This window comes from Gossypium raimondii, chromosome 10, assembly GCF_025698545.1.
Source record: "Gossypium raimondii isolate GPD5lz chromosome 10, ASM2569854v1, whole genome shotgun sequence".
Lineage (NCBI taxonomy): Eukaryota > Viridiplantae > Streptophyta > Magnoliopsida > Malvales > Malvaceae > Gossypium > Gossypium raimondii.
Window position 1 is genome coordinate 5,821,662 of NC_068574.1, and position 24,105 is coordinate 5,845,766.

The following is a 24,105-nucleotide window of genomic DNA, read 5'->3' on the forward strand; positions in this document are numbered from 1 at the left end:
ATAATATGCATTTATTAGTATAGTTTATTTGACTTACTAATTTAGCCTATAAATAGGCTCTTTTACAATCTTAGAAATATGATACCCATTAGATTAGAACTCATAACACATTCAGAGAATTTTGTGTTTACGTTTTGAAGGTTCTTTGTTTTTCGGGTTTTCGGGGTTTAGCTTTATCTCCATCTTTTATACTCTTCATTTTTTTGCCATTATAGTAAAATTATCTTTGCCCGTGGTTTTTTTATCCTCTTTGGAGGGGTTTTTCCCGTTAAATTTGTGTCTTCATCTTCTTAATTTCTTCTGCTATTTTTACTTGTTCGTTGCTTAATCAGGACAATCCTAACAGTTTCACTTCATCCACTCAAGTGTTTTTGGCAAAACTCATTCAACTCTGAACTATTGTACAGTGTGATTTGCCGACAGCTATTCAACTATGGCTTCCTTCAGGACCTTACTTGGTACACCCTTATTTGCTCGTTTTCATTCACCTGTTTGATTAATACTTTTTCATCTTGCATTTTATGTGATTATGAATATTGCAGCTGTGTATAAAATATTGAGCAGACAAAGATTTATATAGCAGTATTTTTATTCACTGACCGTCTTAATTGCCAATTGGTTTATGCATGACATGTGATGTACAATTGACTGATGGATATTTATGAAATTATGAAGAAAAAACAAATTTGTGGACAAGAATCTGATATTGAAAGGGAATAATTATGTATTAAATATTCTTTTATTATCTCCTTACAACCGTGTCTGCACAAATTGTGTAGTGTACATGTGGAAGCAGTCAACGAACACCAAAATAAGAGTGTTGAAGTTAGTTCCCATGCAACAAGCTGGACTTCAAAGGTGGCCATGCACGAGAAGGGTCAGCAAGCAGTCGAGCCTAACTGTGCAGCAACTGAAGCTTAAAGTTGCTGTTTTGTTTGTTACATTTAGTTGTTTTTAATCCTTTTGTAATGTAGTTCATTTTGAACTTAGTAGGTAAATGTTTTGATGTTGATTGACTTAAAAATCAGCAAAGCAACATGTACAAGTTAATCTTCCAAGTTTCAATGCAAATTAGTGGTGTTAGGTAGTTGATTAGGTGATAACTTGTTTATTGTTCAAGTTGACTGATATATGTAATGGCTTAATGCCTTATCTTTGTTGTTAATGAAAAATTCAGCTTGAATCTCATTAAAAACTCTCTCTTTCTTTTCTGTTTTTCCACTTGCAAATCATTTTTTGCTTTTGTTTCTTCTCCAAGCCACGAGGCTTGCTGCTCAAGCAAGGCTAAACCAGCTTGCTACTGCCTTTAACACCAACAAAGAGGCAATAAATCGGTGGAGCGTGGGAGTTTCTTTGATGGCATCTTGTATGGAATAGCAGAAGTGAATGAGAGTAGGGTTTGTTTCACTTCATCCACTCAAGTGTTTTTGGCAAAACTCATTCAACTCTGAACTATTGTACAGTGTGATTTGCCGACATCTATTCAACTATGGCTTCCTTCAGGACCTTACTTGGTACACCCTTATTTGCTCGTTTTCATTCACCTGTTTGATTAATACTTTTTCATCTTGCATGAATATATATCGCGTTTTATGTGATTTTGATTAAGCTGTTCTTAAAACAATCAGTGATTATTGAAAAGACTAGTGTAAGGCAACGTAATGGACTGACTTTTGTAATGCAGACAATATGTTTGTAATTATGAAGAAAAAACAAATTTGTGGACGAGAATCTGATATTGAAAGTGTTGGAACAAAGAGACAATAACAGGCTGTTTTGTATCTTGCTTGAATAGCAAGCCTCGAGCCTTGGTGAAGAAACAAACTCAGAAGCAAAAACAGAAAATGAAACTAGCTAGTGAATAACAGAAAAGAGAGAAGAAGATTGAATGAAAAATGAGCTGATATTTTTCATTAACACTCTAACAAGGCATTAAGCCATTACATATTTCAATCAACAAGTAAAACAAACAAGTGATCACCTAATCAACTACCTAACTCCACTAATTTGCATTGAAACTTACAAGATTAGCTTGTACAACTTGCATTGCTGACTTTTCAGTCAATCAATATCAAAACATTTACCTACTTAGTTCAACATGAACTAGATTACAAAACAATCAAAATGGAACTAAAATGCGAAGTGGATTGGCGACTTCAAACTTGATTCTTTGCACACCATGGCATCACCGCTTCTCGCTATTTCTTCGAGCATGACCACCTTTGCATCTCCCCGCATGGCCACCTTTGCATGGGAACTAAACTTAACACTCCTCCTTAGTTTCCATGCTAGTAACACCTAATTCCCTTTTGAACTTAACAAATTTAGACACATTGAGTGCCTTTGTGAAGATATCGCAATTTGCACTTCGAATTGCAATGAATCACCGATTTCATGAGCTTGTTCCATCTCCTTATAACATGCAACTTAATATTGAAGTGCTTGGTTCTACCATGAAAATGGGATTTTTGCAATTGCAATGCAGATTTGTTGTCACAATAAATCTCTGTTGCCTCTTTTGGTTTTGGTTTAAATCACCAAGATTTTTCTAAGCCATATGGCTTGATTCACAATGAGATGCAAGAAGAACATATTCAAACCTGCATTGATTGTGCCACCGACTTTGTTTCTTAGAACTCCAAAGAAAACATGCCCGAGCCAAGACTAAATGCATATCCGGATGTGCTCCTCATGTCATCACTCGATCCAAATTTCACCACTATCAACATAGCCTATCGCCTTCATGTTTTCAAACTTTTTTGAACAATACACCATGATCAATGGTGCCTTTGATGTATCTTAGCACTCTTTAGTCGCTTGAAAGTGCCGATCATTGTAGCAATTCATGTATCTCGATAGCACACTAACAAAGAAACATGATATCGGGTCTTGTTGCGATCAAATACAACAGACTACCAATGAGACTCTTGTACATAGTCTCGCAAATTGGTTCACCACTCCCTTGCCTCGAAAGCTTCACTCCAACACCATTGGTGTGCTTGTTGGCTTGCGCTTCTTCATAGAGAACTTATCCAGATCTTCATAGTAAAAGAACTCGACTAAGAAAGATTCCTTTTCGCTTGCTTCACTTCCATTCCAAGGAAGTAGTTCATTCTCGCCTAAATCGGACATTTCAAACATTTCCATCATTTTCTTTTGAAATCTTCCAAAGATTCTTCTATCTCCTCCGCTTACCAATAAATCATCAACATAGAGTGACAGGATAAGTGAGTTTCACTTGGTTCTTCTTCACATACGATGTTGGTTCACCGGGACTTCTCTCAAATTCCAAACCGAGCAAGTAAGAGTCAATTCGAGCATACCAGCTCGAGGAGCTGTTCGTGCCATATAAAGCCTTTTTCACCAGACACCATGTGTTCTTTGCCGGTGATCACAAATCCTTGAGGTCGCTTCGATGTAGATCTCTTCTTCCAGGAAACCATTGAGAAATGCAGACTTAACATCAAGCTGATGAATGATCCACTGATGTTGAGCAGCCAAGGCAACTATCATTCTAACTGTGTCAAGCCCGCTCTCGGTGCAAATGTCTGCAGTAGTCCAGACCATACCTTTGGCTAAATCCTTTGACAACAAGCCCGGCTTTTAGCTTGTTCAGACCGCCATCCGCATTCTGCTTTTACTCGATAGACCCATTTTACTCCAATGGTCTTCTTTCCAAAGAGTTTATCAACTAGCTCCCATGTCCGGTTCTTCACAATCATGTTGATTTCATTGACCATAGCTAGTTTCCACCTTCATCCGCCTCGACCTCTTCAAAATCGCTAGGTTCGCTATTGCAACCTGTGCCCTTTCATAAATATCATCTAGGGCCTTGTGCCTCTCACAGCACATCATCAACATCCATTTCAGTCCTAGTCGCTCAAGTTCAACTTGATTAGGCACTAGGTCTTCAAACCGCTTCGCTCATTTTTCTTCCAATTCCAAAGAGGCTTTTTCATCAAAGATGACATCTCGCTCACTGGACTTTGTTTGTCAAGGGATCCGAACCTCAGCCCTTCTTGACCGAAATGTAGCCTACTAGAACACTGGTTGAGCCCTTTTAGAGAGCTTGTCTCTTTTCTCACTGGTATTTGTGCATAACACAGCAACCAAACACCTTCGATGTGCCAAGGAAGGCTTGAATCGAACCAAGCCTCGAAGGTGTCTCTTGATGCAAAAGCTTTGGTAGGAAGCCTGCTCAAGGTAAACAAGAAGTGTTTATCGCCTCACCCACATGGTTTTGGGCGCTTTTTTTCAAACAGAGACATCCGCCATATCCATCGAGCTTCGTTCTTTCTTTCAGCTACCCCATTCTGCGAGGTGTGTAGACATTTGTAAGTCGATGTTTGATACCAAAGATCATTGCAAATGGCTTGAAACCGAAATGAAGTGTACTCGATGCCATTGTGCCGTCTTATCGATTTCACTTGCAACTTTGTTTACATCTCTTCAGCAGCTTTTAAACTTCACAAACACTTGAGCTACCTCGGACTTGTGTTTTAAGAAGAAAATCCAAAAAACCTTGTAAGATCATCAATGAAGAGGATGAAATACTGCTTTTGCTTTGAGTGATTCGATCCTCATCGCCACATACATCGAGTGCACCACCGCGCTTTTCAAGAGCTCTCCAAGTCAATTTGTAAGAAATGGCGCTCTTGCTGTTTCCCCATCCGCAAACTTCACATACATCATCATGCTCCATCGAAATGGTGAAGTTCTCTGCCAAACCCTCTTTGGCCATTCGAGCCATTGATCCGAAGTTGGCATGTCCAAGCCTTTGATGCCAAAGCTTGGAGTCATCAACAGAGGTCGTGTATCTTTGAGTTTGAGTCATTTGCCCAGTGAACCTCAAAGCATTTATCACTCATTGTGATCATCATAAGGCTTGATCCACTTGGATCAAGAATGTGGCATTGTTTGTCCTTGAACACAATGAATAACCTTTCTCGGCGGTTGAGCTATCTTTGAGAAGGTTTCATCAATCTCGCACCAACAAAGACATTTGGAATGATCTTGTTGCTGTGGAGTACATATCAAGACTTCTCCTCTTCCTTCATCCTTATAAACCGACCATTTCCAACCTTGACCTTGGTTTTATAACTTCATCCAAGGTTTTAAACAAGGAGGCATCTGGTGACATGTGGTTAGTGCAACCATCGTCCAACAACCACCTTTTGAGCATTTCTTCTCAACAAGCAGAAACAAAGAAAGACACATTCTTCTTGGTCACTCTGCCCTCGCCTACTCGAGCTTCAACCTTTGATCTGCTGAAATTGATTCTCGCCTTGGCTTACTCCTTTTACGCACCCTTTCAACATGGCCCTTCTTCTTGCAAGTGTTGGCATCTGATCCGCCTAAACCAAGATCTATCTTCTGGATGACTGGCCTCTTGCAATGTCTGCAGGGCTGGTCATTACTCCTCTGCAGACGCCTTAGGCTGTTTTTCCAAGGCCTTTGCCTCTTAGAGCATTGAAGCTCGAGGCTTCTCCGCCTTGGCATTGAATGCACCTTCCGGTGATCTTCACTCTGCTAGCTCTCCTTTGTTCCCGAGCATAGAAAGTGTTGATTAGCTCACCAAAGAGATGGTAGCAAGGTCTCTTGAGTCCTCTAAGGAGGATATCTTGGCCTCATATCTCTCGTGCAAAGTGGAGAGGACCTTTTCCACAATTCTTGCCTCATCAAAGTGCTCACCAAGGAGCCTTATATTGTTAACCATCGCTATGATTCTGCTCATCATCGCTTCACTGCTTTCTTCTTCCTTCATCTTTAGATTCTCAAATCCTTCTCAAATTTAATAGTTGTTGTTGCCTTGTTCTCTCAAAGCCTTGAAACTCCTCCTTAAGCTTATCCCAGCTGCTTTTGGAGTCTCACAGCCATAATTCTAGTGAAGATGACATCGATACACGATTACGGATGCGAGACATGGCTTTATGCCTTTTGGTCCTCTCATCAAGATGTCGCCTTTATCTCGAGCTACTGTGGGATTAGCCTCGGTGGTGCTGGCTCAAGATCTGTGTTAACAACTTCCCACGATCAAAGGCCCGCAGGTAAGTCTTCATCTTGACCACCATATGTGGAAGCCATCTCCATTGAAGACCGGTGGGGTCTGGTGAAAAACTTGAGGAAGACATTCACTTTCTTAGTTTAATACAACAGTCCACTAAGAATGAAGCTCTAGATACCAATTGTTGGAACAAAGAGACAATAACAGTCGTTTTGTATCTTGCTTGAATAGCAAGCCTCGAGCCTTGGTGAAGAAACAAACTCGTAAGCAAAAAATGAAAATGAAACTAGCTAGTGAATAATGAGAAAAGAGAGAAGAAGATTGAATGAAAATGAGTGATATTTTCATTAACACTCTAACAAGGCATTAAGCCATTACATATTTCACCAACAAGTAAAACAAACAAGTGATCACCTAATCAACTACCTAACTCCACTAATTTGCATTGAAACTTACAAGATTAGCTTGTACAACTTGCATTCTCGACTTTTCACCAATCAATATCAAAACATTTACCTATTTAGTTCAACATGAACTAGATTACAAAACAATCAAAATGGAACTAAAAAGCAGCAAGTGGATTGGCGACTTCAAACTTCGCTTCTTTGCACACCATGGCATCACCGCTGTCGCTATTTCTTCGAGCATGACCACCTTTGCATCTCCTGCATGGCCACCTTTGCATGGGAACTAAACTTAACAGAAAGGGAATAATTATGTATTAAATATTCTTTTATTATCTCCTTACAGCGTATCTGCACAAATTGTGTAGTGTACATGTGGAAGCAGTCTACTAAACGAAAGCGACCAAAAAACCAATCAGCGAACACCAAAATAAGAGGCAATAAATCGGTGGAGCGTGGGAGTTTCTTTGATGGCATCTTGTATGGAATAGCTGAAGTGAATGAGAGTAGCGTTTGTTTCACTTCATCCACTCAAGTGTTTTTGGCAAAACTCATTCAACTCGAACTATTGTGCAGTGTGATTTGCCGATGACTATTCAACTATGGCTTCCTTCAGACCTTACTTGGTACACCCTTATTTGCTCGTTTTCATTCACCTGTTTGATTAATACTTTTTCATCTTGCATGAATATATATCGCGTTTTATGTGATTTTGATTAAGATGTTCTTAAAACCATCAGTGATTATTGAAAAGACTAGTGTAAGGCAACGTAATGGACTGACTTTTGTAATGCAGACAATATGTTTGTAATCTATATCAGTGTCTTCCTGTTGGACTGACTTTTGTTATTATGCTAATTCTAAATCTTGTGATGGATATGCAGGGGGGTTCACTTTAATTTGTGAAGGAAAACTTGATTTTGGTTCTTTTTGCATTCAACGAACCATCATAGATGTCATAAACCTGGTGTTCCTCTTTGTTTTCTATCTACTTTTGTTTGTATGTTCGGTAAGAAAACTGCAACGTAGTGTTGTTAACAAAAGGGATAGGATCTCCATTGTTGTTTCCATCTGTTGTGCTCTTATTAGTATATCGTATCTTAGTGTTGGTTTATGGAATCTAATAGCAAGAAATGGTGAATTTAATGGCTTGAGCTGGTTGATTGAGCTTGTAAGAGGATTAATTTGGATTTCGTTATCAGTTTCATTGCTTGTTCATGCATCACAACCAGTGAAAATTTTCATCTCCGCGTGGTGGGTGTCGTTCGCATTATTGGTTTCGGTTCTTCATATTGAAATTTTATTTAGAACACACCGGATTGAAATATTCGACGTTCTTCCATGGCCTGTGAACATCTTGATGCTGTTTTGTGCTTTTAGAAACTTCATTGATTTGACTAAGGAACATGAGAGTCTTTCAGAACCTCTATTAGAGGAAAAGGAAGAAACATACCAGATAGAAGTTTGTGAGGCCAATTTCTTTAGCAAATTGTCATTTTCTTGGATTAATCCTTTGCTTTCCAGGGGTTATTTGAGACCCTTAGCTCTTGAAGACATCCCTTCTATTAGTGCAGAAGATGAATCCAGTTTGGCATACCAAAAGTTTGCTAATGCATGGGAGACACTAATAAGAGAGAAAAGCTCAATTGATAGGCGAAACTTGGTTCTTCGGGCCTTAACAAAAGTGTACTTTAAGGAAAATATAGTTATAGCAGTTTGTGCAATTCTTAGGACGATTTCTGTCGTAGCACTTCCATTATTGCTCTATGCCTTTGTAAATTATTCGAACCAGGAAGAGGAAAACCTGCAAAAGGGTCTTGTTTTACTAGGATTCCTTATTGTTTTGAAGGTTGTCGAGTCATTGTCGCAGAGGTATTGGTATTATGCTTCGAGGAGGTGTGGAATGAGGATGCGATCGGCATTAATGGTGGCAGTCTATCAGAAGCAGCTGAAGCTTTCGAGTTTAGGAAGGCGGAGACATTCGACTGGGGAAATTGTGAATTACATAGCAGTAGATGCCTATAGAATGGGGGAGTTTCCATGGTGGTTTCATTCGACTTGGAGTCTTGTGTTGCAGCTTTTCATGTCTATGGGAGTGCTTTTCTCAGTTGTTGGTCTCGGTGCTATACCCGGTATAGTCCCTCTTGTCATATGTGGATTCCTTAATATGCCAGTTGCGAAGATCATACAAAAATGCCAATCTGAAGTCATGATCTCACAAGATGAGAGATTGAGAGCCATTTCTGAGATCTTAAACAGCATGAAGATCATCAAGTTGCAGTCCTGGGAGGATAAATTCAAGAGCTTGATCAAGTCCTTACGTGGCAAGGAGTTCAAATGGCTTTCTAAACAGCAGTTTTTGAGGCCTTACGGTACTGTCTTGTATTGGATCTCTCCAACTATTGTTTCTTCAGTTGTCTTCTTGGGATGTGCTCTATTTGGGAGTGCCCCATTGAATGCTGGAACCATTTTTACAGTTCTTGCAACTCTAAGAAGCATGGCAGAACCTGTTAGAATGTTACCCGAGGCACTTTCGATTCCTATACAAGTCAAAGTTTCTTTTGACAGAATCAACACTTTTCTTCTTGATGATGAACTTAGGAATGATGAAGTAAGGGGATTTCCCCTGCAGAATTCTGATAAAATTGTGACGGTAGAAGCAGGAAATTTCAGTTGGGTTCCTGAAATTGCAATTCCAACACTTAGAAATGTGGAGTTGGAAATAAAAAGAGGGCAGAAGATAGCTGTTTGTGGACCGGTCGGGGCTGGAAAATCCTCAATCTTGTATGCAATGCTGGGAGAGATACCGAAACTTTCAGGAACGGTGAGTTGCAAAACAAGTATTCCTACATGCACATGCATTAAGCATTATGTCTTCTTGTCACTGGTTATAGTTCTTTTTCCCTTAATGCTTGTTTTAGGTTAGCGTGTTTGGATCCATTGCCTATGTTTCTCAAGTTTCATGGATCCAGAGTGGGACAATTCGTGACAACATACTCTATGGAAAGCCGATGGATGCAGACAAATATGACAAGGCCATTAACGCTTGTGCTCTGGATAAAGATATCAATACTTTTGATCATGGTGACCTCACGGAAATAGGTCAAAGAGGGATTAACATGAGTGGAGGGCAGAAGCAAAGGATTCAACTCGCTCGAGCGATCTATAATGATGCCGACATCTATCTTCTTGATGACCCTTTCAGTGCCGTTGATGCACATACAGCTTCTGTTTTGTTCAATGTGAGAAAGCTTCATTTCAGTATAGAACTCTGGTGTATAATACTATTATTTATTTTCTTTGCAGTATGATAAAAGTTAGCTTTTTATGATTGCAGGATTGTGTTATGACTGCTCTAGCGAAGAAAACTGTTGTCCTGGCAACTCATCAAGTAGAGTTTCTCTCAGAAGTTGATAGAATTTTGGTAAACACGAAGTTCGAATTTATGTTCATAATTTATTTATCCATCCATGTGTTTTTCTGGTTCGTCAGAAGGATAATTTCTCCCGTTTTTTCCTTAGGTTATGGATGGTGGACAAATTACTCAATCAGGAAGCTATGAAGAGCTATTGATGGCTGGGACAGCATTTGAGCAGCTTGTGAATGCTCATAGAGATTCCATAACAGCATTAGGTTCTTTGAATGGTCAAGGTGAAGGAGAATCAAGAGGGATAGCTCCCGTGATGTTTAACGGATGTTCTCCAACTAAACATAACAGTGAAGGGGAGATCTCGGTGAAGGGTCCGCCTGGAATACAATTAACACAAGATGAAGAAGTGGAGATCGGCGATGTTGGATGGAAGCCATTCATGGATTATGTTTCTATCTCAAAAGGATCCGTTTATCTATCTTTAAGCATTTTAACTCAGCTTACCTTTGTTGTTCTTCAGGCCACTTCGACCTATTGGCTGGCATTTGCCATTCAAATTCCTAACATGACCAACAGCATGTTGATAGGAGTTTACACCGGAGTTGCCACCCTTAGTGCAGTTTTTGTGTTTTTTAGATCCCTTTATGCTGCTTATCTAGGATTAAAAGCTTCTAAAGCCTTCCACTCTGGTCTCACCAATGCCATTTTCAAAGCTCCAATGCTTTTTTTCGATTCTACTCCTGTTGGCAGGATTCTAACCCGAGTAAGATCAAATTTACCAATAAGCAAGGAGTTTTTTTTTTCTTCTTTTTTTTTTTTTTTGCTTGGCAATGAGCTAGGAGTTAATGTAATGTTTCACGTACCGTTTGAGTCTTTTCCCAAGGTACTAAAACATGTTTTATTTAAACTCTTGCAGGCTTCATCAGATATGAGTATTCTTGATTTCGACATTCCATTTGCCTTTGTCTTTGTGGCAGCCGGTGTAACTGAAGTCTTAGCAACAATCGGAATCATGGCCTTTATTACATGGCAAGTTCTCATTGTCGCGATTCTTGCTATGGTAGGAGTAAAGTACATTCAGGTGGATGCATTTTCTTTTCACTTGCTTTGCTCAAATCTCATTTGCAACCAAGTTGAAAGGGCTAAAATCTCTGTGTCATCATACTGCAGGGGTATTATATGTCCTCTGCAAGGGAGCTCATAAGAATTAATGGAACGACTAAAGCTCCCGTTATTAATTATGCAGCCGAGACATCGCTTGGAGTGGTCACCATAAGAGCTTTTAACATGGTGGATATGTTCTTTAGAAATAACCTGAAGCTTGTTGACACAGATGCCACACTTTTCTTTCTTTCTAATGCAGCCATGGAATGGCTAGTTCTACGGATTGAAACACTTCAAAACCTTACTCTATTCACTGCTGCATTTTTCCTGCTTCTGCTTCCCAAAAACCAAGTCACCCCCGGTATATTATAATTTGTACTGAATAATCTTCTTGACATGTAGAGAATGTTCAAGTCCATTAATCTCGAAAATTTCTAACTGCAGGGCTTGTTGGGCTCTCTCTTTCTTACGCTTTATCACTGACCGGTACGCAAATTCCTGCATCCCGTTGGTACTGCAGCTTATGGAACTACATGATTTCGGTTGAAAGGATAAAACAATTCATGCACATACCTGAAGAACCTCCAGCGATTATAGAAGACAACAGGCCCCCATCTTCATGGCCCTCTAAGGGTAGGATTGAATTGCAAGAACTGAAGGTAAATTAAGGAATCTAAACTGGAAAATGGTTTGAAGGGTGATGAAAGTGTGATGAACTTGTTTTCTTTGAACCAAATCTATGTCTTAATTCATGTTATTTGATTCAATGCTTTGTTTAGATAAGATATAGCTCGAATGCTCCTTTAGTTCTCAAAGGAATCACTTGCACTTTCCAAGAAGGGACCAGAGTAGGAGTTGTTGGAAGGACTGGAAGTGGAAAAACTACGCTCATAAGCACCTTGTTTCGCCTAGTAGAACCTGCAAGTGGGAAAATTCTTATAGATGGACTTGATATATGCTCTATGGGACTGAAAGATTTGAGAATGAAGCTTAGCATCATTCCTCAAGAGCCAACTCTATTTAGAGGCAGCATTCGAACTAACTTAGACCCCCTAGGCCTCTATTCAGATGATGAAATATGGAAGGTGAACCAACTAATCATGAATATTAACATAAAAAAATTTCCAAAAATGAGCTTTTGGAACTTACCTTTGTATTCCCGTGGCAGGCTTTGGAGAAGTGTCAACTTAAAACAACAATCAGTGCGCTGCCAAACAAGCTAGATTCATCTGGTGAGTTGAATTTTAGTGACTATGTACTAAATTCCTTGTGATAGACTATCTTTTCTCGGTTAACTGGATCAAACATGGTTGTTCTGCCACTGTTGTTGGATTGACAGTGAGTGATGAAGGTGAGAATTGGAGTGTGGGGCAGCGACAACTCTTTTGCCTTGGAAGAGTTCTCTTGAAACGGAACCGAATCCTAGTGCTGGATGAAGCCACTGCTTCCATAGACTCTGCAACCGATGCCATTTTGCAAAGAATTATAAGAGAAGAGTTCTCAAATTGCACCGTCATAACAGTGGCTCATAGAGTTCCAACTGTTATAGACAGTGACATGGTCATGGTCCTCTCCTATGGTAAAGCTCTTCTTTCCTAATACTAATATCAATCAATTTATCCAAGTTATAATCACATTACTGCAACATGTATTTCAGATCCCTGCAACTCTTTCTCATATTACGAGACTGCAGCCAATTAAATATATCCAATGTTGATTGATTATTATATGAGCAGGTAAATTGCTGGAATATGATGAGCCTTCAAACCTTATGGCAACAAACTCTTCCTTTTCTAAGCTAGTAGCTGAATATTGGTCAAGTTGCAGGAGAAATCCATATCAAAATTTTAGCAGTTATCAATGACTAGAACGAACATTGGCATGAAAATGAGATCAAACATTTAGTGTTATTATCTTGAATAGAAAGTTTTCGAAGACTTCCAAATTCCAAGAGTTGTTCTTATTGATCTATGGGAAGGTAGACAATGAACGATAACTTGTAGGGATTCAAGCTCTTTGTACCCATTATTTCCATATGAATAAAGGAAAACTATAATAAGTTTCTCATATATACTCGAATATACTAATCATTTTATACAGGGATAGAGAAATGTTTTTAAACTCGTAAATAGGTCAAAGTTCTATGATTTTACCGATCCCATTTATAAAATCTAAAAAACTCATTTCTGAGTAATTATCTTAATGCACTTCCAACAAACTACTAGCTTAATTTCCATATCCTTTTTAACAAACATTATTTCCCAAATCAATGAATTTAGTTGTGAAGAGAATATATAATTGCAAACGGTGCTTGGAGTAGTGCCACGAGCAATGTTACTGGGTGTAGAACTGTGATATAACAAATATTAACACAAGCATGTTTATACAGTTCGGTTTTGTTAACTATACTCACCGGTTTAGTAATCTCATTTTTTCATCTAAAAATTTAGATTGCTCTTCTCTAAGTTTTACATATTTAACAATCTCACTTTTACTTCTAAAGTTCTAAATCATTCTTCTCTAAGTTTTATCACTCTCCTTCAAGTTTTCCTCCCCTAAAAGTTACCGGTTTAACAACCTTACCTTTGCCCTTACCTAAAGAGTTCCCCCCACCCTTAAAATAGTTTAACTTAGAAATCTATATCACTCTTCCCTAAGTTTTTGCCTGAAAACACGGTATACCAAGTGACTCACCTATTTATTTATAAAAATGCAATCTTAAACATAAATTTATAATAACAAATAAGTGCTAAAACACTCTATTTATAACTTATAAAAGTCTCAAGCAAATAAACTACTTTCAACTCGCTAAGATACCAGATTAAATACAGTCAATTCTCCTTGTCGAAACCTTTTTTTTTTGAAAAACAAAAATTTTGGTTTTCAGGTTGTCGACTTTAAAAAAAAAATTGGGAGTCGCCACCAATTTTTTATTAAGGTGTGATTGGGTCACCTAAAAATGACTTTGGTCTACAAATTTTAGAAAAACGGGTCCGGGAGTCGGTTACGTATGAGGAAGGATTAGCACCCTCATTACGCCCAAAAATTGGTACCTAATTAATTGATTAATGTCTTAATGTCGAAAATTAAAAAAAAAACGTAATCTTTAAGAAACTTAAACGTTGTGTATTAAGACCTTTCTCTATTTAGAGAAGCAAAAATGCCACACTCAATACGTTAGGGCACAACATTCTAATTTCCTCCAAAATGAATATGGCCAAAATACAAGTGCGTTAAAACTTCAAAAGAACATCCACTTATCTAAGATTTAAGAAATCACACCCAATACGTTAGGGCACGATTCCTTTAAAATCCCAAACTCGGAATATTTCCTTTATTATTTAGAAAAAATCTTCATTTCGAGAAACCAATGCGTCACATCCAATACGTTAGGACACAACGTGTTGAATTCCCAATAATGAGTTCTTATTTATTTTTGATTAAAGAGGAATGCTTGATTGTTAGATTTAACGAAGAAAATCGAACCCAATACGTTAGGGCTCAATTTCCTTGAAAACCCTAAATACAAGCATTCTCTCAATTTTGAAAAGTTTAAAAATCAAGTAAAAAATGATGTAATGCTACATTAAATATACAATACAATAATAAATAGAAATAATGCATACAAATAAAAACAAACAATGTCATGTAAAGCATCACATAAACGAGCAACATAATATGAATGATAATATAAATGAAAGCACAAATTAATAAACAAATACTAATAATAAAAACAGCACCTAATATATTAATTGAAATTTAAAGACATTCACTTAACTTACATATGAAATTTTGGGTTAAAATTCTTATAAACAAAATATAACATATTTGCAAACATAAGAAAAAAAGTATCTAAAAAAACATGTATTCGCATATTTTTAAAAAATATTTATATATATATATATAAATATAAAACAATGGTCAAAAATACTAATATATATATATATATACATATATATATATATATATATATATATATACTAGAATAGGCATGCATGTATAAATTATAAAAATAATCACATAAAAAATAATTACATTATGTTAAAATAAAATATATATGTATTATATATATTAAAACAAATTAATATATAAAAATATATAAAAAATAAATTTAAAAAATAAAGAAAATAAAAAAGGGTTAATTTGAATTGTAAAAAAATCTTTAGGCAAACTCAGTAAATAGATGGAGACTGAGGACCAAATTGAACGCAAGATATTACGTAGAGGGACCGAAAAGAAAATTTTCCTATTTCCCTAAACGCGCTGCTCCATCAGATTGAATTGGAATTTAAAATAAATAAAAGGCCTAATTTTAAAGAAATATAAACTTAATTGCAAAAATGTTAAAAGGCGAAGGGCTAAAGCGAAATTTTCCTCCGCATAAAAACACGCGGATCTCGGTCCGGGTCGGGTCGATCTTGGATCCTCCCTCAAAACGGCGCCGTTTTCAATTAGCTATTTAAGCCAAAATAAAACCAAAAATTTTATTTCAAAACATTTAAAAAAAACAAAAAACCTTTAAAATTTCTTCAACTCGTTCGTCCTCGCCACGGCCGATCATCTGACAAATCAGCAGCCACCACGCCGGCCCGATCTCAGTAGCAAGCACCACCGCTCATGGTGGCGGAAAAGGAAAAAATCTTCTTTAGCCTTCTCAACCTCCTTTACCCAAATCTGGGCTTAAATCTGTGAAATATTAACGAAAGAACCCCTAAAAGCACTAAAACCTTTCGCTTCCTATCGTCTTTCATCGGAGACGACAACCTCCATCATTCACGGCGTTCGGGCTTCAAACACAAGTTGTGTCTTTCCTTTTCCCTATTTACTTTATTCGTATGTATATAATGGTAAAAAAACAATAGAAAATAAATAAATAAAATTACAAATAACAACCTTTTGATTCGATTTTGTTCTCTATATTGCGAAAGTAATAGCTTTTTATTTCGGTTTCAAAATCCGGCCCTTGTTACAGTGTATTCGGGGCTATTTTATAGCCATAATAAAAATGAAAATGAGGAAATAAATCTATCATATTGATTTGATTTGATCTTGATTCCTTAATTTTTCTTTCCTTCTTTGTGTTTGCAGCGATTGCATGGAGATTCTACCTTTGGCGATGGTTATGCGCTATTGAAACCCTAGGGTTTCATGCGTAATTTGGGCCACCGTAGATTGGGCCCTTATTTGTTTTATTAATTGGGCCATACGGGTCTACTTGTAAATGGACTGTTTCTTTTGGGGCCCTTTTTTTACCCGGGCAAAATCTGTTATTACAGCTGCCCCTCTTTGCTTGTTGTCGAGTAACGAGAACAGAGCAAAGACCAAAAACAATTTTGCCCGGTCATACTGGATTTTAGTATTTTTCAAAAGTATGGGAATTAATGCCATCTTCAATCTCTCACTGCAATTTCAGGGAGATAAGACTAGATGCGATCTGCTCTCTGCAACTTCAGAGAGATAAAATCTATGATTTTAATTCACTCCACTGCAACTTCAGGGAGATAGGATTGTCGGCTTTAATCTGCTTCCCACTATCTTGGAAAGATAAGATTCACTGTCTTCGATCTGCTCCACTACTGCTTTAGGGAGATAAGATCTATAATCTTCAACCTTCTCCGCTACTGCTTAGGGAGACAAGGCTTAGTGGCTTAAATCTACTTCTCACTATCTTGGAAAGATAAGATTCGCCGTCTTCGATCTGCTCCACTACTGCTTAGGGAGATAATATCTACATTCTTCAACATTTTCCACTGCTGCTCAGGGAGACAAGGCTTGGTAGCTTAAATTTGCTTCCCACTATCTTGGAAAGATAAGATTCTGTCTTCGATCTATTCCACTACTGCTTAGGGAGATAAGATCTACAATCTTCAACCTTCTCCGCTGCTTCTCAGGGAGACAAGGCTTGGTGGCTTAAATCTGCTTCCCACTATCTTGGAAAGATAAGATTTTCCGTCTTCGATCTGCTCCACTACTGCTTAGGGAGATAAGATCTTCAATCTTCAAACTTTTCCACTGCTGCTCAGGGAGACAAGGCTTGGTGGCTTAAATCTGCTTCTCACTATCTTGGAAAGATAAGATTCTGTCTTCGATCTGCTCCACTACTACTTAGGGAGATAAGATCTTCAATCTTCAACCTTCTCCGCTACTACTCAGGGGGACAAGGCTTGGTGGCTTAAATCTGCTTCCCACTATCTTGGAAAGATAAGATTCGCCGTCTTCGATCTGCTCCACTATTGCTTAGGGAGACAAGATCTTCAATCTTCAACCTTCTCCGCTACTACTCAGGGAGACAGGGCTTGGTGGCCTAAATCTGCTTCCCACTATCTTGGAAAGATAAGATTCGCCGTCTTCGATCTGCTCCACTACTGCTTAGGGAGATAAGATCTTCAATCTTCAACCTTCTCCACTACTACTCAGAGAGACAAGGCTTGGTGTTTCACTGGTTTGTCCTCTGGGGAACATGACCTGTATAATTCATTTTATGAACCTAAATATGCCTAGTGATTAGGATGTCATGATCAGAATGAGTCAAATGCTCCTAACTAGGTATGTATGAATGATGTTTGCATGAATGCAAAATTTTATTTTTTTTCGAGAATGATCCCACTTAAGTTGTCATTACTCAAAGTTTATTAAGGTTTTGTGACTGACGTGCTACAACGTCTTCTTACTTGACTGGCTTTTCTGAAGAAACATTTAGCCAAGTTGCCCCCACTGTAAACCTCAAAGTTTAATCCATTAGGACGTAAAAATTCATACCATCGATCTACCATGGTAACCCAAGGGTATATGACTTTTCTTCAATCCTCTCCTATCACAATTCAAGGATATAGATTATGAAATTTGTATACACCACTCTCAGGGTGTCCTATCAAAAGCTTATGCCCAAATGAGGAGCGTTCTATCCATAGGGAACTTCTTCCTACCCCATCAAAACTTCTTGCTGTCTCAATCGCTATTTAGACAATCGAAGCAGTCTTATTTTAAACTTTTTCCTCCTTAGACTTTTTATCTTTTGTCCTCGAGGTGTTCCAAACAATAGTCCTGTTTTAGGTTACTAAATTATTTAGAAATTCCCAGAGTAATATACCAAACTTCTTTTGTAAAAGTTAATTAGTCCATCAATCATTATTTTAATGCGACATGCTTGCGCAAAGATCAAAAATACTGAGTAAGAGATGAATTAATTCAGGAATTTATTAATAGTAAGTGTCTTGAAAAGAAAAATATTCAAGAACAGCAAAGAATGAATTATTTACAACAAACTTGGTACAAATAATATGAAGACTAGGTGCTCTAGATATCGCCGCTTGAACTTTTCCGTGCAAGCCAAGAACCATTCTGAATTTAACATGTGTTTAGGAGATCTACAGGATTCTGTCGATGCCTCAAGATGTCGTATATCCTTGTTGACTTAAGCGAAGCAAGATTACCATATGCCCCAAATCTGACCATGTTTGAGCCGCCCTTTTCAGGTTTTCAACTCAAACCCCCTTTGGTCTCAAGGTGCCCTTTTCGAGTTTTCACCTTGGCCTCTCCCTTTTTTTTTTAGGAAATCAAAGTGCCCTTTACGGGTTTTCACCTAGATTCCTCTCTTCTTTCAAGTGAAATATTTCTTAACCGAATCTGAATTGACAGGATTCAGAAGATTTTTGCCATCCATTTCACTCAAAATCAAGGCACCTCCGGAAAAAGCCTTTTTCACGACATAAGGTCCTTCCCAGTTTGGCATCCATTTCCCTCTGAAATCCTTTTGTAAAGGGAGGATCTTTTTCAAAACCAAATCCCCTTCATGAAATTCTCTGGGACGAACTTTCTTATTATAAGCTCGCATCATTCGCTTCTGATACATTTAGCCATGACGAATGGCTTTTAATCTTTTCTCTTCAATCAAGTTTAGTTGATCATACCGAGATTGGATCCATTCGGCTTCATCCAATTTTAACTCAGCCAATACCCGGAGGGAAGGAATTTCAACCTCAATGGGTAAAACTGCCTTCATTCCATAAACCAACGAGAAAGGGGTTGCCCCAGTAGAAGTCCTGATCGATGTCCGGTAAGCAAGAAGAGCGAAAGGTAACTTCTCATGCCAATTTTTGTAAGTTTCAGCCATTTTCGCCACAATTTTCTTGATATTTTTATTCGCCGCTTCCACTGCACCATTCATTTTTGGACGATACGGTGACGAATTATGGTGTCTAATATTGAACTGTTCACAGACTTCTGCTATTGTGCTGTTATTCAAATTTAGCGCATTGTCAGATATGATCCTTTCAGGCATTCCATATCGATATATGATTTCCTTCTTCAAAAACTTACTGACTGCTAACTTCGTGACATTGGCATATGAGGCTGCCTCTACCCACTTAGTGAAGTAGTCAATAACCACAAAAATGAAACGATGTCCATTAGAAGCCTTCGGTGATATTGGTCCAATGACGTTCATACCCCACATAGAGAAAGGCCATGAAGAAGTCATAACATGAAGATGAGAAGGAGGCGCGTGCATCTTATCCCCATAAATTTGGCATTTATGGCATTTCTTGGCATGATTGATGCAATCTCCTTCCATAGTAGACCAGTAATACCCGAATCTCATAATCTGTCTGGCCATTGTGAATCCATTAGCGTGCGTTCCACAAACACCCTCACGGACTTCTTCTAAAATTTCCTTAGCCTCAACAAATACTACACATCTTAACAAGATTTCGATCCTTTCCCTTTGTATAAGATCTCCCCATCTAAGACATAGTCAATCGCTAGTCTTCTCAATGTCCTCTTATCATTCTCTGTTGCTTGATCAGGATATTCGCGATTCTTCACATATAGCAAAATATCTTGGTACTAGGGACTATTATTATTCTCTACTTCTTCAATACTGTAACAGTGAGCTGGGATCTCATAAATACTAATTTGAATGGGCTTCATATCCTCTAACTGATTCACTTTAATCATGGAAGCTAGAGTAGCAAGAGCATCAGCCATCTGATTTTCTTCCCGTGGGAGATAACAGAATGTAATGTCGTCAAACTCTTCGATCAATCCCGAAACCAATATCCGGTAACGGATCAATTTAGGATCTCTTGTCTCCCATTCTCCTCTTAGCTGGAATATCACCAATGCTGAGTCTCCGTACACCTCTAATGTTTTGATTTTCCGCTCTATGGCTGCCCGTATACCCATGATGCAAGCTTCATACTCAGCCATATTATTAGTGCAATCAAAGTCTAGTTTACTGGTGAAAGGATAAAAATCTCCATTCGAAGATACTAGGACTGCTCCAATCCCATTGCCTAGTGCATTCGATGCTCCGTCAAAGTTCAATCTCCAAGAGTGATTTTCTTGGGAATCCTCTTCAGCATTCGCCACATACATTAAATCTTCATTTGGGAAATCAAAATCTAGAGGCTCATAATCTTCCAGAGCTCTGCTAGCCAAGAAATCTGCTATCGCACTCCCCTTGATGGCCTTCTGACTTACATATACGATATCAAACCCAGAGAGCAAAATCTGCCATCTAGCCATTCTTCCATTCAATGCTGTTGACTCCATCATATACTTCAAAGGGTCTAATTTTGAGATTAGCCAAGTCGTATGATAGAGTAAGTATTGCCTCAACCTCTTGGTCGTCCAAATCAGGGCGCAACACAATTTTTCAATAGGCGAATATCTCATCTCACAATCAGTGAATTTCTTGCTGAGATAGTAAATAGCCTTTTCCTTCTTTCCAGTCGCATCATGTTGACCCAGCACGCATCCCATGGAGTTGTTGAACACCGTTAAATACAAAATCAAGGGTCTATCTGGGCTAGGTGGTGACAGAATTGGGGTATTGGATAAGTATTGTTTTATCTTTTCAAAGGTTTTCTGACATTCTTCATTCCAAACATCAGGATTATGTTTCTTCAAAAGGCGAAATATGGGATCACATTTCTCGGTCAATTGTGAAATGAACCGAGCAATGTAATTCAGTCTTCCCAAGAAACCTCAAACTTCTTTCTGGGTACATGGTGGCAATAACTCTCGTATTGCCTTAACTTTGTCTGGATCAATCTCAATTCCCTTTTCGCTGACTACGAAACCTAACAGCTTTCCTGACCTGGTTCCAAAAGTGCATTTTGTCGAATTAAGCTTGAGCTGAAATTTCCTTAATCTTAAGAACAATTTTCTCAAGACTTGCACATGTTCCTCCTCTGTTCTGGATTTGGCAATCATATCATCGACATACACCTCAATTTCTTTGTGCATCATGTCACGGAACAAGGCTACCATGGCTCTCTGATATGTTGCTCCTGCGTTCTTCAATCCGAATGGCATCACCTTATAGCAAAATATTCCCCATAAAGTAATGAACGTAGTCTTTCCCATATCTTCCGGATGCATCTTTATCTGATTGTACCCTGAGAACCCATCCATGAAAGAAAACAGCGAAAATCCCGCCGTATTATCCACCAGAGTATCAATATGTGGCAATGGGAAATTGTCTTTCGGGCTTGCTTTGTTCAAATCCCTGTAATCTACGCACATTCGTACTTTTCCATCTTTTTTATAGACTGGGACGATATTGGCTACCCACTCAGAATATTTGACCTCCTGCAAAAACCAAAGATCAAACTGTTTCTTAACTTCCTCTTTTATTTTGAGCACTATATCCGGTCTCATTCTTCTAAGCTTCTGTTGTATTGGTTTGCAATCCTCTTTTATGGGTAAGCGATGCACTACAATGTTAGCACTCAATCCAGGCATATCCTGGTACGACCATGCGAAGACATCCTTGAATTCATGGATTAATTCAATGAGGCATCGTCTTGTCTTTGCGAGAATTTCGGTTCCAATTTTCACCTTCTTCCCTTCTTCCAGGCTCACAACTTCTACTGACTCTTTGTGAGGTAGGATTTGCTTTTCCTCTTGTTCTACCATCCTCAACAAGTCCAAAGATAAACCACCATCTTCATCACCTTCAAAGTCGTGCAATCCCTCTAAACACACATTTCGTTCAAAAGGGCACTCTGAGCTCGTAGCAGTGTCATTCACGTCATTGATACACAGAGACCTATTATGGTTACAAAAGAATGTATGAATTTATGTACAATTATTTATGTAATGAAAGAATATATTTACGCGTATGAGAAGAAGGAAAGAATATTTACTCGAAACAATTGCAAAGCTGTATTTTATTAAAATAATGATTTTTAAACATAATCCTATTTCACAAAAGAATTCTTGTTATTTCTAGGCTAAAACAACAAGTTTGTTCTGAATATTACTCTGAGATAGTTCTAAAGACTTTAGGTATTTCTTCCGCAGTCCAATTGTCTAGAACACTCCCAGGCTCATAAGGACGAATGTCTAGCCAACTTCTCTCTTCATTCCCAAGCTCATGAATGGCGTTAATGTACATATTTCCCAATGTCTCCTCGATGCTTTCCTCAACCGATTTCTTTCCCTCCTGATGAATAATCCCTCCGGATACGAAAGTGTTGGATATGTGGGGAATTATCATTGGCTCCCACTTAGCTTCCTCCCCTTTCAAACGCGCCCTTCTTCTTTCCTGCCTTTTTTCTATCTCCTTCCTTATTTGTCCTCTATCCGACTTGTATCCTAAGCCAAAATGATCTTGCTTTTCTTTTAGCATTAGAGCCTCAGTCTTCCCTTGCAGATATCTCCTCAGCCCTCTTCCGGGTAAAGCTCATTTTCCTACCAGCAATTGTAAATCCATCTTTGTGGTTTTGGATAATTTTGGAGCCATAATTTTGCTCCCTTCAAGAACAAATGCCGCATTTACAAACTCCAAAGATCGAAATGAGCATTCAACTGACTCGTCATTGGTCTCCACGTACGGTATCTCATTGGATACAGTTGGTATTATATCCTCTTCGGCTTTTATTGTCACTAGCCGACCATCTGACACTAACTTCAACATCTGATGTAATGATGACGAATCGCCTCGCCGAATGTATCCATGGTCTTCCTAATAAACAGTTATAGGAAGGTTTGATATCCATCACAATAAAATCTACCTCATAAACTGTTGGACCAATCAGTAAGGGTACCTCAATTCTTCCTATGACCTTCCTTTCTGTACCGTCAAATACCCTCACTACATTTTGACACGTTTTCATGTGCGAACTGTCTATAGGTAGCCTGTTCAGTGTGAATAACGGCAAAATGTTCAAAGCTGATCCATTGTCAATCAGTACTCCTGGCAAAATACGCCCCTTACATCGTGCAGTGATATGCAAAGCTTTGGTAGATCCCATGCCCCCCGAAGGTATTTCATCATCATTGAAAAATATGAAATTATCAGCACTGATATTATTGACCAACCAATCTAGCTTACTGACAGAATTATCCTTGGACACATAGGTTTCATTTAGCATCTTCATCAACGTATTTTGATGCACTTCAGAGTTCAAGAGTAAAGACAGTACAGATATGCGGGTCGGTTGTTTATGCAACTGCTCAACGACATTATACTCGCTATGTTTTAAAAATTTAAGGAATTCCACAGCTTCTTCCTCCTTCACTGGCTCAACTACTTTCCCTTTTTGCTCCCCTATTATAGCCTCTTTCATAGACTTTGGATCGGTACTCACACACCGGCTCTTTGCCGCCTCACTTCCTGGGACAGTCGTATTACACTCGTAGTTCCATGGGACCTTCTTACTGTTTTGGTAAGGAAAGGTTACAGGTTTCTCTATTATGATTTTTGGCATTGCTGGTGCTCTCACCTCATCTTTCTTGGGTCGCGAGATAATGACCACAGGCTGCACTATTCTTGGAACCTTCGAAGCCTCTGATGTGCAAATGCTCCCCTCCTCCTTAACTTCTTCATAAAATTCCATCTCCTTGTTATCCATCAGTTCTTGAACCAAGGCTCTAAATTCTGCACATTCCTGGATTTTATGTCCCTCCTCATGATGGAACTCACAGTAATTTTCCACCCCTTCAACACTTCTCTCTGAACTCGAGATGATCAATCCCCTTTTCACCATATTTTCCCAGATCCACCTCAAAGGAATTTTCACTTCTGATATGTCTTCCTTGATCTTTCTACCCATGCTCTCACCTATCATGTTCACTCCGTTGTGATCAGGTAATGGATTTTCTGTATTGGGTGAATCATCCAATTTTACCACGCCCATGCTTATAAGCCTTTCTACCAACTTCTTGAATGCTGTACAATGTTCTATAGAATGCCCCACAATTCCCGCGTGATAATC

At 38.5% G+C, this 24,105-nt stretch overlaps 1 protein-coding gene across 2 annotated transcripts; it reads left to right on the forward strand.

Annotated features, from left to right (window-relative positions):
* Positions 1-345: 345 nt before the first annotated feature.
* LOC105777635 (ABC transporter C family member 8-like) lies at positions 346-12,951 on the forward strand. 2 transcript variants are annotated; one of them, XM_052622860.1, is made up of 12 exons: positions 346-458; positions 7,293-9,232; positions 9,330-9,650; positions 9,746-9,832; positions 9,930-10,541; positions 10,695-10,859; positions 10,949-11,243; positions 11,327-11,541; positions 11,662-11,967; positions 12,051-12,114; positions 12,222-12,461; positions 12,619-12,951. In XM_052622860.1, the coding sequence occupies exons 1-12, from the start codon at positions 434-436 to the stop codon at positions 12,744-12,746; spliced, it is 4,398 nt and encodes a 1,465-aa protein (XP_052478820.1). In that variant the 5' UTR covers positions 346-433; the 3' UTR covers positions 12,747-12,951. The 2 variants fall into 2 exon arrangements, with proteins under 2 accessions (XP_052478820.1, XP_052478821.1); XM_052622861.1 differs by lacking the exon at positions 346-458 and adding an exon at positions 1,391-1,514.
* The last annotated feature ends 11,154 nt before the right edge of the window (positions 12,952-24,105 follow it).